We start from the raw sequence: 12,706 nt of genomic DNA on the forward strand, positions 1-12,706 counted from the left end.
TTATTTTTTTTTAATTTTATTTTTTTTTTTTGGAAGAAAAGGATGCAAAGAACTTAAAAACTCATAAATTGAAAGCATTTAATTACTCGTAATTTTAAGGTATGACTCGCGAATCTCGCTTCACATAGTATTTCAAATATACATCAACCAAAGGCACAACAAAAACATGTGAACATAAAACAGTGAAAGCTACTGATGTATATATATAGGGGAGCTAGCCTTGATAAAAATCGAGTACATACATTATGTTATTTTCGATTATAGGTTTCCCACTCTTGAAGTTGGCCAATCTATGTAATATTCGTGTTTGCTTTTTACTGGAAAGAGGCGGTACGTCATGGAGAAAGAGCTACCAGTACATTTTTATTTTTTTTTTTTCAAATGAGGAAGAAAATTCCAACAAGAAAAGGAACAAAGCAGCAACGAAAAAAACAAAAAACAAAACAAGTAAAAACCGCAACTAGTTAGGAGGGACAAGTCGAGGAATCGCAATCCCTCTAATGTCCTCCTCTAAAATTGTGCATTAATGTAATTTCTTGATTTGTTACAACAATAATCAATGAGTAGAAATGACAATAGAGTTGTTGAGTTGTTCAGCATAATGGATTTAAGTTGGAGTAACTATTAAATGTAAGACATTTGGATCGAGTTCAATTAAGGCCATATAATTTCGAAATTCAGGTTTAATTTGATTCTATATTGGAAAAGTTTTAGGGCAATATTGAATTAGGTTGTAAAATACGGTAAGGGTTTTGTCGACATCAAAAAAAATTCTCCCTAAAACCAAACCCAATGATGAACAACGAACCTTTCATTACGCGATCTTGTTAATCAAATTGTATATACATATAATTACATTGATTTCAATCTCATAAATTAATTTTATATTGACGCATAAATATGATGATTATATATTAATCTTATTGATATCATATGCATACTTTAGTAATTTAAGAATGAGTTTTGGATTCAAAAAAAAAAAAAAAAAAAGAGTTTTGGATGAAAAATAAAGGTTAAAAGTTGAAGATGAAGTACTCTATTAAAAAAAGGTTGAAACTATTAATATGAGTTTTCCTCTAAAAAAATTACTATCAATTTTATAATTTATTTGAATGGTTGTTTATAATATTGTAATTTGGAAAAAAAAAAAAAAAAAAAAGTTTACCCTTTAAGGGAGTGTTTGGTATAAACCTAGTAAATGAAACATACAGGATTTAAATAGGTAAGGGAAAGGGTATTGATAAATATTACCTATACTATATGTTTGGTATTTTAGTGGAATGGAAACAATTTGAGTAGATTGTGATTAAGGAAATGTATTTTGTTTCCACTAGTTTGTCAAGGGTAACAAATTAGGGGTTTTTTTTATTACCTTCCGAAAACGATATTTGTTAATTTTAACCCATATCAAACAATTACAAATGAAAACACTTAATTGAATCCGTTTCCTACATTAAAAATTACTTTACCAAATGCCTTATAAAATTAAGAAAACAAAGAGCACTTTGCTAACTGGTCGTTAATTGGTCATGACATAAATGACATGTAAATTAGATGTTTTAATTTTTTAAAAATGTAATACTCAAAGACTAAGATTAAACAACAAACATAATACATAATAAACGGTTTAGATTTAATCTCTTAGCGTAGTCGCCCATAGTGGACAACCATACTAAAAGCTTTGCTTTCAATCAAATAGGTTTACACCATTTCACATAGTACGTAAAAAAGTCTACACACTACTTCTCGTGACCTTCAAGAGAACTCTGCGATACAAGCTAAACCTAAGAAGCAATATTATAAAACATTGCAAAAATTGATGGTAAATATATTATACAACACAAAGGTAAATATAAATTAAGGAGTTAAGCTAAAATACGATCCTTAAACTTTGGTATTTGTAGCATTTTAGTCCCTCAACTTTCAAATGAGGCAAAATGGTCCCTCAACCACCAATGACTCACTTTTCAGGTACAAATTAGTTGACTAAGCATAGTTTAGGGACCTTGGCACACATGTGACAACAAATTTAATGATTTTAAATGCAAAGTTTAGGGACTTTCAGCTGATGAGTTGGCATTAATTCATGGTTGCTAAATACAACCTTCATCTACTTAGCACACCCCCCTAAAAACCCAAATTTACCCTCACTCTCAAACTCACTCTCATTTCTTTCGTTCTCCTCTCTTTCAACCAAAAAACCCAAAATTTTCAATCAAAAAATTCATTCAATACCCAATTAAATCAATTTAATAACTTGTGATACTATTATTTAAACGAAATTTGTCGCTTGATCTTCCCTATAAATTGTTTGTTGTTGTTGTTGTAAGTAATCTTCGCAATCTCTCATATTTTTGTTGCTCCATTTTACAAATTAATTTAGTGTTTAATTTCGATTTTTTTTCGCTTGAAGATGATGAATTTTGGGGTTTTTGTATACTCTTTATATTTGTGGGTGTTTAATCTTTATTGGGATTGGGTAGTATTAGATGAATTGGGTAATACAATTTCAACTATTTTGTGTAACTGGTATGAAATGGATTTGACTGTTTTGTATGGTTGGGCTAAAACAGAGTAATTTAATTCGTATAAATGTGATGTAATAATAGTAGCTGCTTTGTATAACGTGGTTGTAATCTGTTCACTATTTCTTGTAGTAGATATGAAACAAGTGTTGTTAGTTCATATGGGTCATTCGAAATTGTTATACTATTGCATTGAGTTCCCAATTTTAGGTGTTTTGAATCCCCTGAAATTGTTTAATGCATCCTCTGCTTCTTGTTCCTTTTGCTAACAAAGTCATGTAGCCTACACTTACATCATGAAATTGAAGTTGATTGGTTGCTCCACTTGGGAGGGGAGGGGGGAAACAACCTACACCGCAAGCTGCCCGCGACTAGGTGAGTGTTGTCGCAACCTGCTTGTGGCCTGCTGCTGCTCACTTGGTCATGGAGCAGAGTGCCCCACAACCATCCTGCAGCTGACCTCGAGAGGCCGCAATCCCCTGTGGACCCTGTAAAGTTTGATTATTAGCATGAATCTGTATACATATATACTAGTAAATCAACTGCTTGAATTAATGAAACTTGAAGAACCATACAACTTGATTATATATATATATATATATATATATATATATATATATATATATATATATATATATATAACTAACCTTGATTCTCGCTTTTGGCTCTGAAGTCTTGGGTCCCTGGAAGGGATATGCCTTGTTTTACAAAGAATATAATCCTATGATCCTTTCCACCATAGTGCATTAATTTATGTAAGTTTGATTATTAGCATGCATAATCATATCAAGTAGCTATCTTCCTACTAGTGCACGTACAACAAGCTTTGTTCATTATTTATGAAATTTAGTATATTATTTTGTTCAATATATACGAAATAGAGTATACTATTCTGTTCAATATGTACAAAATAGAATATACTATGTTGTTCAATATGTACGAAATAGAGTATACTATTATGTTCAATATGTGCGAAATATAGGCATTAGTTTTGTTCAATTTGGCCGAAATAGACCAGTCTGTTTCACTCGTTTAGCAAGAAGTCTACTTGAAAATAATAACAAAAAAACAAAAAGCTTACATCAATTCTGAGATCTTCTAGGTGAAAATTGTCATCCATTGCAATCCTAATTAGTATTTTAAATCGAATTTTGTACTCTTGTGATGAAAATTTTAAATTTATTGATATATTTTACCAAGTTGAAAGAGGAGGAGAAAAAAATAAACTTTATATTTCTATTAGGGTTGTAAAAATAAGGGAAAAAGAGTTGCGTTAATTAAACCTAGGTTGCGTTTAGCACACCCCTAATTAAATTAGAAATGAAAGTTCAGGGATTTATAGGGTGAGGTGACTAATGTAATTATAGGCCAAAGTTTAGGAACCTACAGGGACACATGGTGCTCCCACACAAGAGTGATTATAAGTTTTTAACCAATAAGTGTAATTTAGTTCAATTAAACTTATTAAATTTCAACTAAACCAATTTAATTTTAGTAAAAATTATTTACTTTATAAAAATATACAAGGTGAGATAATTTAAGTGTGAATTTATGGTCGCCACCATTTACTTCAGTTAAACACGTTTAGTTAATAATGTAAGGCAATTATTATTTTCTTCTAGAAATTAACACAAGAAAAAAGAAGAATAAAAAAGAAAACCCTTAAAATTGTCTCACATAAAACCTAAAAAAAATTGAAAATCATTTAGAACACAAAACACATAGAAAAAAACCTTGAAATTGACACACAAAAACCCAAAAATTGAAAACCTTTTAGAACATAAACTCATGAAAAAATAAATTGTCAATTAATGAGAAAAGTGTGGTGGTATTATTTTTATTCTAGTTTCATAAATTTATTTAGTTTTATATAACAAAGTTTGGGTTTTTCTTGCTCTCTCACTTTGAAAACACATTATATTTTTTGGTTTATTTATTTTTATTTAAATTTATTTTGGTGTGTGAAATTTATAAGGGGTTAGGAGTTAGGATTTGAGGATGTGTGGTTAATGAGTTTAGTTGGAATATATTGTAAAAAATTTGATTACGAAATAAAGGTAGGAAGTAAAGGAATGATAAAAAAAATATAAAATATATCATGATTATCAATTTTTATTAGCAATTTTTATTCTTGCCAACTCACTTAATAAATATTTGGTTAAAAAAACTCACTTTATAAATTTCTAAGCTTTTGTTTATATTTAATTTAATTAATTGACTTATGATCTAACAAGTCCCTAAACTTTTACTTGAAAAAAACAAGTGTAGTCCTTAAACTTTTGTTGACTCATCGCTGGAAGTCCCTGAAATTTGGTTTAGTTGGCATATTGACATCCCTAAACTTTGCTAAATAAGAATAATGAGGCTAGGGTGGTTGAGGGACTTTTTTGCCTCATTTCAAAGATAAGGGACCAAATGTGCTAATAGTGACAAAGTTAAGGGACCGTATTTTAATTTAACTCATAAATTAAGTATTATACATAGATTTATGATGTTATTTCAATACAAATCATTTTTTAATAACCAAAGGGAAATTTCCGACACAAAAGTAAAATCTATGGTAGTAAAAGAGACGCATAAAATTCATAATTTATGATAACGCAATAGGATGAATAAGAATTGTGCCAATTTTTTCTTGCGTAAACGTGCTAGTAGTATAGCCATCTTCATCATTGTAATAAACGTCATATAGCCATGTTCAATTCAACTAATGTAAGCTGAATAGTTGATACAAAGTATTTGCTTATTTTTACATAAATAATCAAGTTAGATCTAACCAAACTTGATTAGATCGAGTTTTATATGAATTTTTTATATTTGGAAAGTTTTTAATAATCTTTGTCCTTACAATTTTGTATTCAAATAAAGTAAAAATTCAATTTTTTAGTTTTTTTTTTTTTTTTTTTTTTTGAGGAAAGTAAAAATTCAATTAAATCTTAAAATCTTATCAAACCAAACTAAACATACCCTAAAATAAAGACAACAAACCGAAAAAATAATAAAATATTACTCCCTTAATTACCAAATTTGTCATATGTTTTTAATATGAAGCCTCTTTTGGATTTATAAAGTAGAATCTCTCAATCGATAATAAGTACATCCCAAACTTAATATTTAGGAGCAATAATTATGTTACGTACGGAGTAAATGTAAATCATACCGTATCTGGAGGAGTATAGTTGAAGAAGCGATCGCCCCAAAGGTCTGGTTGATAATTTGCAAGCGGACGAACAACGTTTGTTTCTACAATCAGGCACTGCATATTTACTCAATAAGAGTTTATTCAATATTGAAATCTGAAGTATTTAGGATAAATAGAGTGTTGCTTGGTTTTATAAAGAATTATGGAAGTCCAAAAAAGCTTATTTATAAGGGAACAAATTTGTCTTCTAGCTATCTGTTTTTTTTATTGATCTTTTCATTTGAAAACTTTAGGTTTTAAAAATGAGCGGAAATATCCTAAATTCCTCTCCATATATAAGATCAAATATAGTCATACAAAGCCTAGTTTGATTAGTCTCAAAAGGTATATCCGTATATTATTAATATCTAATTTTTATAATTTATTGCTAATGTGATATTAAAGATTTTTGCAATAAAAATTTATGTCGATAAAATTAAACAAGAAAATCTTTATGAAATGAAAGGTGCAAATGTGCAATAATTTAAGACTTTAGGTGTATACAGTTATATATATACATGTTGGTCACACCCTTTATGAAAAAATAGTAATCCCGCCGTTTCGTATTAATTGCAATAGTAGGCTTTGCACAAAGTTTTAGGAAATTTCTGGGCCAGGGTAGGGATCATATGGTGAATTTTATAATATAAAGTATAGCTAGTGATAATAGTAGGAAAGATAAATAATAAAAAAAGAGTATAAGTCGGGTTTATAAGAGAGAGAAATAATTATATATTTATGCAAGTAGGGTATATGGGAGAAAGAAATAATAAAATAGTAGTGAGTACTTACTAAAATAAAAAGTGTTGCAACTTTTATGAAACGGATATAAAAGAAAAGTGTTACGATTATTACTAAACGGAGGGAGTACTACATTTAGGAATTGTTATTAATTTTCAAATAATTAAGATATTTGTTACTTCGTACCTCTTTTTCTTTCAAAATCAAATTAGTCAGATTAGACAAAAGATATTTGGACTAGACAACATCAAAACTCTTAATTCATGTTTACTTATTGCTAAATGTCTAAAATTGCGTATTTAAATATTATAAATATTATAAGTATATTTGAAAAGTAAATAATGAGACAAATCTTGTTGTATTCATCTTGATTTTTATTATTTAATTACTTTTCCATACTTCAAAACATAAGTCATGTGTAAATTTGGTGCAAAGAGTACACTGGATCTTTTTTTGGGGCAAAGAGTATAAGCTCAAGACAATAATTGATTAAGCTAAGTTCAAAAGAGCCAATGAGCCCCCCCCCCCCCCCCAACCCACCCGAAAAAAAATGCAAAATTGAATCATTTTAGATTTGTCAGATCATTTACTTTTTGAATATACTTATAATTAATTCTAGTCTACATCATTCGGCTTACACTTTGCATTAAAAAAAGAGATTTGTCTCATCATTTACTTTTTAAATATACAAAGAGGACAAAAAGATTCAAATCTTGTTGTATTCATAAGTTTCAAATGGAATTTCATGATTTAATTACTTTTCCATACTTCAAAACATAAGCCAGATGTAATTTTGTTATATTCATCTTGATTTTTTAGTTTTCAAATAATGTGTAATCTTTATAGTTTTGTAATTTTGTTGTATTCATCTTGATTTTTAGTTTCCAAATCTTTCAACAACCTTCAAATAAATATGATCTAAAAATGTGGTCGAAATGAAGTCAATGTTGTAAAATTGGATGCAAAAGCCAGAATCAGGCAAATTATGAATTAGCTCTCTTTTTACAAGTTTTTAAAATATGTTTTCTCACAAAAAAAAAAAAAAAAAAAATAAATAAATAAATAAATAAAATCTCATAAAAAAGTGACTGCTGACAAAATTTCCAAATTAGCTTAGATTCGAATGAACTTTGCCAATTTCACTGGCCTAAGACACGTACGATGTTTTGTTCCATATCTCCGTCCAGTGAACCACAACGTGACACTCACCATCATAGGAAACTCCAAAATTAAAGGTCAGTACAATGCAACTAGTGTGCACTACGAATCACTAAGTACTATACTGTAAGTTTGTAACACATTTTTTAATAATAATGTTTGTAATATTCACCATTATTTATGCCAAGTAGGCAAGTAGTAAGCTTTAACATAATTTGAAGACAAAGAAAGAATTAACGACTTATTCTCTTTGATATATTAATCACTAAAAACGTGTTTAAAAAAAAATATTTATGTTGACAGGTGATAAATTTTGAGCCAATTGATAAAAAAAAAAAAAATATCTTGGTTGATGAGACAGACATGCAATGTACTCATGGGGCCGCTAGACATGGGCTGAAAGCAGCTATATGGACCCATTCATCTGCAATTTGACAACTTTTTGTGAGGATGGTTTTTGTATTCTTATGTAGTACGTATTAGTATCCTAGTACGAGTACAAGAAACCACGTTTTAAATGGCTGTAAATGTAATCACCGTCTGCTTAAATATATATAAATGGTACCGAGTAATTCCTGACTTTTATTTAACCCCACATATATAATAAGCACGTGTAGCGTGTATATCATTCATTTACTTATTTATTTATTTATTTTTTTACAAAGAGTTCTAAAAATTAAAAAGCATAATTACAACCTAAACTAATAAGTTAAGAAAGCAAGATTATACGAAAGAATATTGATGTATATCATTCATTTGCTAATGAATCAACGTAATTTGTTTGTGATAGATTCTATCAATCGATCCCGGACTTCAACCATCAGTTTTAACTTTTGATTGAGTTTGTCATTTAATATGATATCAACAGCCAACACGAAATAAAGGTCACAGATTCAAATCTCATCCCCTCTCCCCGGGTGTTGGGTAATTTAATAAGTACTTTCTCGCAAAAAAAAAAAAAAAAAAAAAAAAAAAAAAAAAGTGTTATAATAGGTAGTTTTGACAAAAAAAAAATGTCTTTTTTTAACACTTTTGTAAAAATTATGCAATGTCCATTTTTCCCCTGGTTTGAAATTCTGAACTCCACCACGTACTGCAAAAAAAAAAAAAAGTGGAAAATTTTCAACCCATATTTTTCTACCCAGCACCCAAGGAGGAGCATGAGTCTAATTTTCATTTTTTTTTTTAATAACATAATAAGGTAAATAACTGAATTTTCAATTTTTTTTTTTTTAAACGAAGGCTAACTAAAAAAATTATGTAGTTCTGTTCTTTTCAAAAAAAAAAAAAAAATTATGTAGTAAAGAACTGAATTTTCAATTTTTTTTTTTAACAAATGCATATTAATTTTTAAAACAATTTTTTTTTAAATAACATCATTTTTTTCTTTTTCCTAATTTATGGTTATAAATCTTTCAAAAAAAAAAAAAATTATGGTTATATTTTTATAGCTAAAATATTTAGATTGGTTATAATCTCTAAAATATGAAAAAGATTTTTTCATATATTCCCTCTCCTAAATAATGCCTTCTAAATCAAACGTTCAAACAAAGAGGCTAAAATCGTCTTTAAATTCATTTTTTTTTTTTACAAATATAAAATAAAATAAATTCATCTTCAACATAAACAAACGCCCAACTTAAACAATGGCATTGCAGATTTAAACTTTAACGATGGCGATACACAAAAAATCATATCACTAATCAAAATTTAACACGAAATTATATATGACAAATAAAATTAAGCACAATATCATACGATATTAGTCATATTACGTAATCTTTTTAATCAAATTGTGTATACATATTATTATATTGATTTCAATATCATAAATTAATATTGATGCAAAAATATGATGATTATATATTAATCTTATTGATGTCATATATACATTGGTAATTTAAGAATGAGTTTTGAATGAAAAATAAAGGTTAAAAGTTGAAGATGAAGTACACCAAGGTTGAAACTATTAATCTCTTAGCGTAGTCGAAGATAGTCGTCTGTAAGTCGACCACTATATATACTAGAAGCTTCACTTTCAATCAAGCAGGTTTACACCATCATTTTACATAGTATATAAAAAAGTCTACACACTAGTACACTACTTCTCGTGGCCTTCAAGAGAACTCTGCGATACAATCACAATAGAAGATTTTAAGAATACACCTGTGAATAGTGATTGCTTTAAAAAAGGATTCGATATTTTATTCATATAAACAAGATGAAATCTTTAATCGAGACCCCAAAAATTGAGATAAGCTTAAGCTAAGAAGCAATACAATAAAACATTGCAAAAACTGATGGTAAATAATAATATCATACAACTCAGGTAAATAAAAATTAATAATATTATACATAGATTAATGCTATTTCAATACAAATCATTTATTCATGACCAATGGGAAATTTCTCAACACAAAAGTAAAATCTAAGGTAATAAAAGACGCACATAAAATTCATATATATAATTTATGATAATGCAATAGGATGAATAAGAATTGTGCCAATTTTTTCTTGCGTAAACGCGCTAGTAGTATAACCATCTTCATCATTGTGATAAACGTCATATAATACCCTTGATAAGTTGGTGACTCGCAAAAGCAAAGTCTTTGGCACGATTTTTGGCCCAAGTATTTCATCGTTAATGTTCTTCCATGCTCCCTCTATGTATGCTTGGAGCCCCCTCGTAGCTTCCTCGATGGAGGTTCCAAATTGATCCATGTAGCAATCTATTGAAGACGCAACATGGTTTCTTTTCTTCTCGAACTGTAAAACATCAACATTTTATTATAACACCTATGATTATTGAAAGGAAAGATAATTCTAGGGTAAATAATTCTTTTTAGGAAGGAAAGATCGATATTTCTAAATTCTAACAATACATATTATACTCAGGAAAGGTGATAATACTAATTTTATTTTGGCAAGCAAGATAATAATAAGTTTAGGTGAATCACTACAATATACTCCACTAATTAGAAATTTAATTAGAAATTTAGAATATATATATAGTCACATGATGACTTCTTTTTTTTTTTTTTCCTCACTAGGTAAGGAGAATGTGTCATGTCAGGTTAGAGTCCTTCATAGGTCCGTACATACCTCATAGCTAGCAATGTCATTCAAGAGCCTGGCGAGTATGCATGAACCTTTTTGAGCCTTTGTTGGTTGGTCGATCCATTCAAAGGCATCCTTAGTTGCTATTTCCCCCATGCCTAGAAAAGCGGCAACTATTACATACAAATAGCCGGCACTTCCAATGGCATTTTTCATGTATTCGTCTAACGTAGGAACAACATTTTGATGACGCCACATAGCTTCATTCAAGTAAGCTTGACATGTAAAGCCCATCTATCAAGTAGACATAGCCATTATTGATCAATATTCTTATAATAATTTCTCAAAACAAAGTATATATTATAGATAAGCTTTAGTATGTACTTGTTTTTGGAGATGATAAACACCATATGATCGTTGCTCCAAAGCTAAATTTTGCTCAATTTCTTCAAACATGTCTAAGATAACTTGATAAAATACTCTCAAGTAGCTCGGAAATTGGTCGATGCAAGTTTTGTCCCACCTAATATTTTAGGAAGTCAAAATTTCTAATTAGTTCAATAATTAGGTTTAAAAAATATTTAGGTTCATTTAGTACATATATTCATGTGTAACGAACCTTTGAATTGCTTCTGTGAAGGGTTTTAACTCTTCAATAGTTCCATAAGAGTCATAGATGTCATCTACAATAGATATAATCTTGAACAATTTGGTTAACAACATCCTCGCATACGAGTACTTAGGTTCGTAGTACACGCCCAAAATCCAGAAGTGAACCTCTACCAATCGATGTCGTACAAAAGGTAATTTTTTTTCCAAATCCAGCCTTCTCCACCATCTGTACGTTTTAATCATAAACCATAGTTTAGAACATTCAAAGTATGTATCTAAATTAATTAAGTTATCTCAAATAATTAATTACCTGGTAAGCTCTCTAAGTTCCGTGTTGTGCAATATTTGAAGCAAGTTAAAATCTAACTTTGCAAATTTAAGCAAAGTTTCATTTTTGCAATACTTTGACTCATGAAATGAGATTTGATTCCGTGATTCTAGTCTTGTAGTACGTCGATGGAGGGGTAGTTTCAAGGCATGGGCTACTTGTTCGGCCATGGGAGAGCCTAATTGTGTAGCAAATGAGGTTAGATGAGTAGTAGCAAATGCACGAGCTTCGTCGAGTGTTTTCTCTCCATGTACTTCTAGATATGATGCTTCATACAAGCTCAATAAGCCTTGAACATCACTTGCTAGACAATCCTTAAAGCTTTTGTCCTCACATTTGAAGTTTTCAAATACATCTGGTTTATTACATAAAAATAATGAATTAATAATCTTCAAACGTAAATAAATTTAACACATAAAACTATGCAAGCACAATCTAATGGTGATGAAGATGGTGTCATACCACATGAAACATAGAAGCCATGTTGTCGTAAAAGACGAAAGCGTAGTGAAACATAGTGAAGATCATCCTCATAGCAACCATCAGCATAAAACCTCTCATAGAATTTTTGAAAGATGTCTTCAATTTCATCTTCAAAGTGATATGCTACTCCAAGTCGAATTATGTCATCTATAAATACAAGCCTTTCTTTTGGGTCCTTGTCAATGACCAAAAGTTCTTGACGCACTAGCTCTTTAAGTGCTACAGCCTCTTGCTCCATTTGTCCTTGGGTAACCTAAGCCAATAGTCAAAGAGAAAAAGGTACAACATATTTTAACTTATGGACGATTTCTTCAGACCGTATCCTTTCACCTTTTAAGGCTATGTTCAATTCAACTTATGTAAATTGATGCAAAGAAATTTGCTTATTTTTACATAAATAATCAAGTTAGATCTAACCAAACTTAATATTTAGGAGCAATAATTTGGAGGAGTAAATGTAAATCATACCGTATCTGGAGGAGTATAGTTGAAGAAGCGATCGCCCCAAAGGTCTGGTTGATAATTTGCAAGCGGACGAACAACATTTGTTTCTACAATCAGGCACTGCATATTTACTCAATAAGAGTTTATTCAATGTTGAAATCTGAAGTATTTAGGATA

The 12,706-nt window shown here is 29.5% G+C and overlaps 1 protein-coding gene across 1 annotated transcript; it reads right to left on the bottom strand.

Annotated features, from left to right (window-relative positions):
* Positions 1-9,906: 9,906 nt before the first annotated feature.
* LOC145576831 (sesquiterpene synthase 2-like) lies at positions 9,907-12,706 on the bottom strand. Its single transcript, XM_081634537.1, has 7 exons — positions 12,554-12,706; positions 12,065-12,338; positions 11,585-11,957; positions 11,282-11,500; positions 11,047-11,185; positions 10,708-10,956; positions 9,907-10,371 (listed from the first exon to the last, which is right to left on the bottom strand). The coding sequence occupies exons 1-7, from the start codon at positions 12,653-12,655 to the stop codon at positions 10,075-10,077; spliced, it is 1,653 nt and encodes a 550-aa protein (XP_081490663.1). The 5' UTR covers positions 12,656-12,706; the 3' UTR covers positions 9,907-10,074.

Source organism: Chenopodium album, chromosome 13 (genome assembly GCF_948465745.1).
Source record: "Chenopodium album chromosome 13, dcCheAlbu1.1, whole genome shotgun sequence".
NCBI lineage: Eukaryota > Viridiplantae > Streptophyta > Magnoliopsida > Caryophyllales > Amaranthaceae > Chenopodium > Chenopodium album.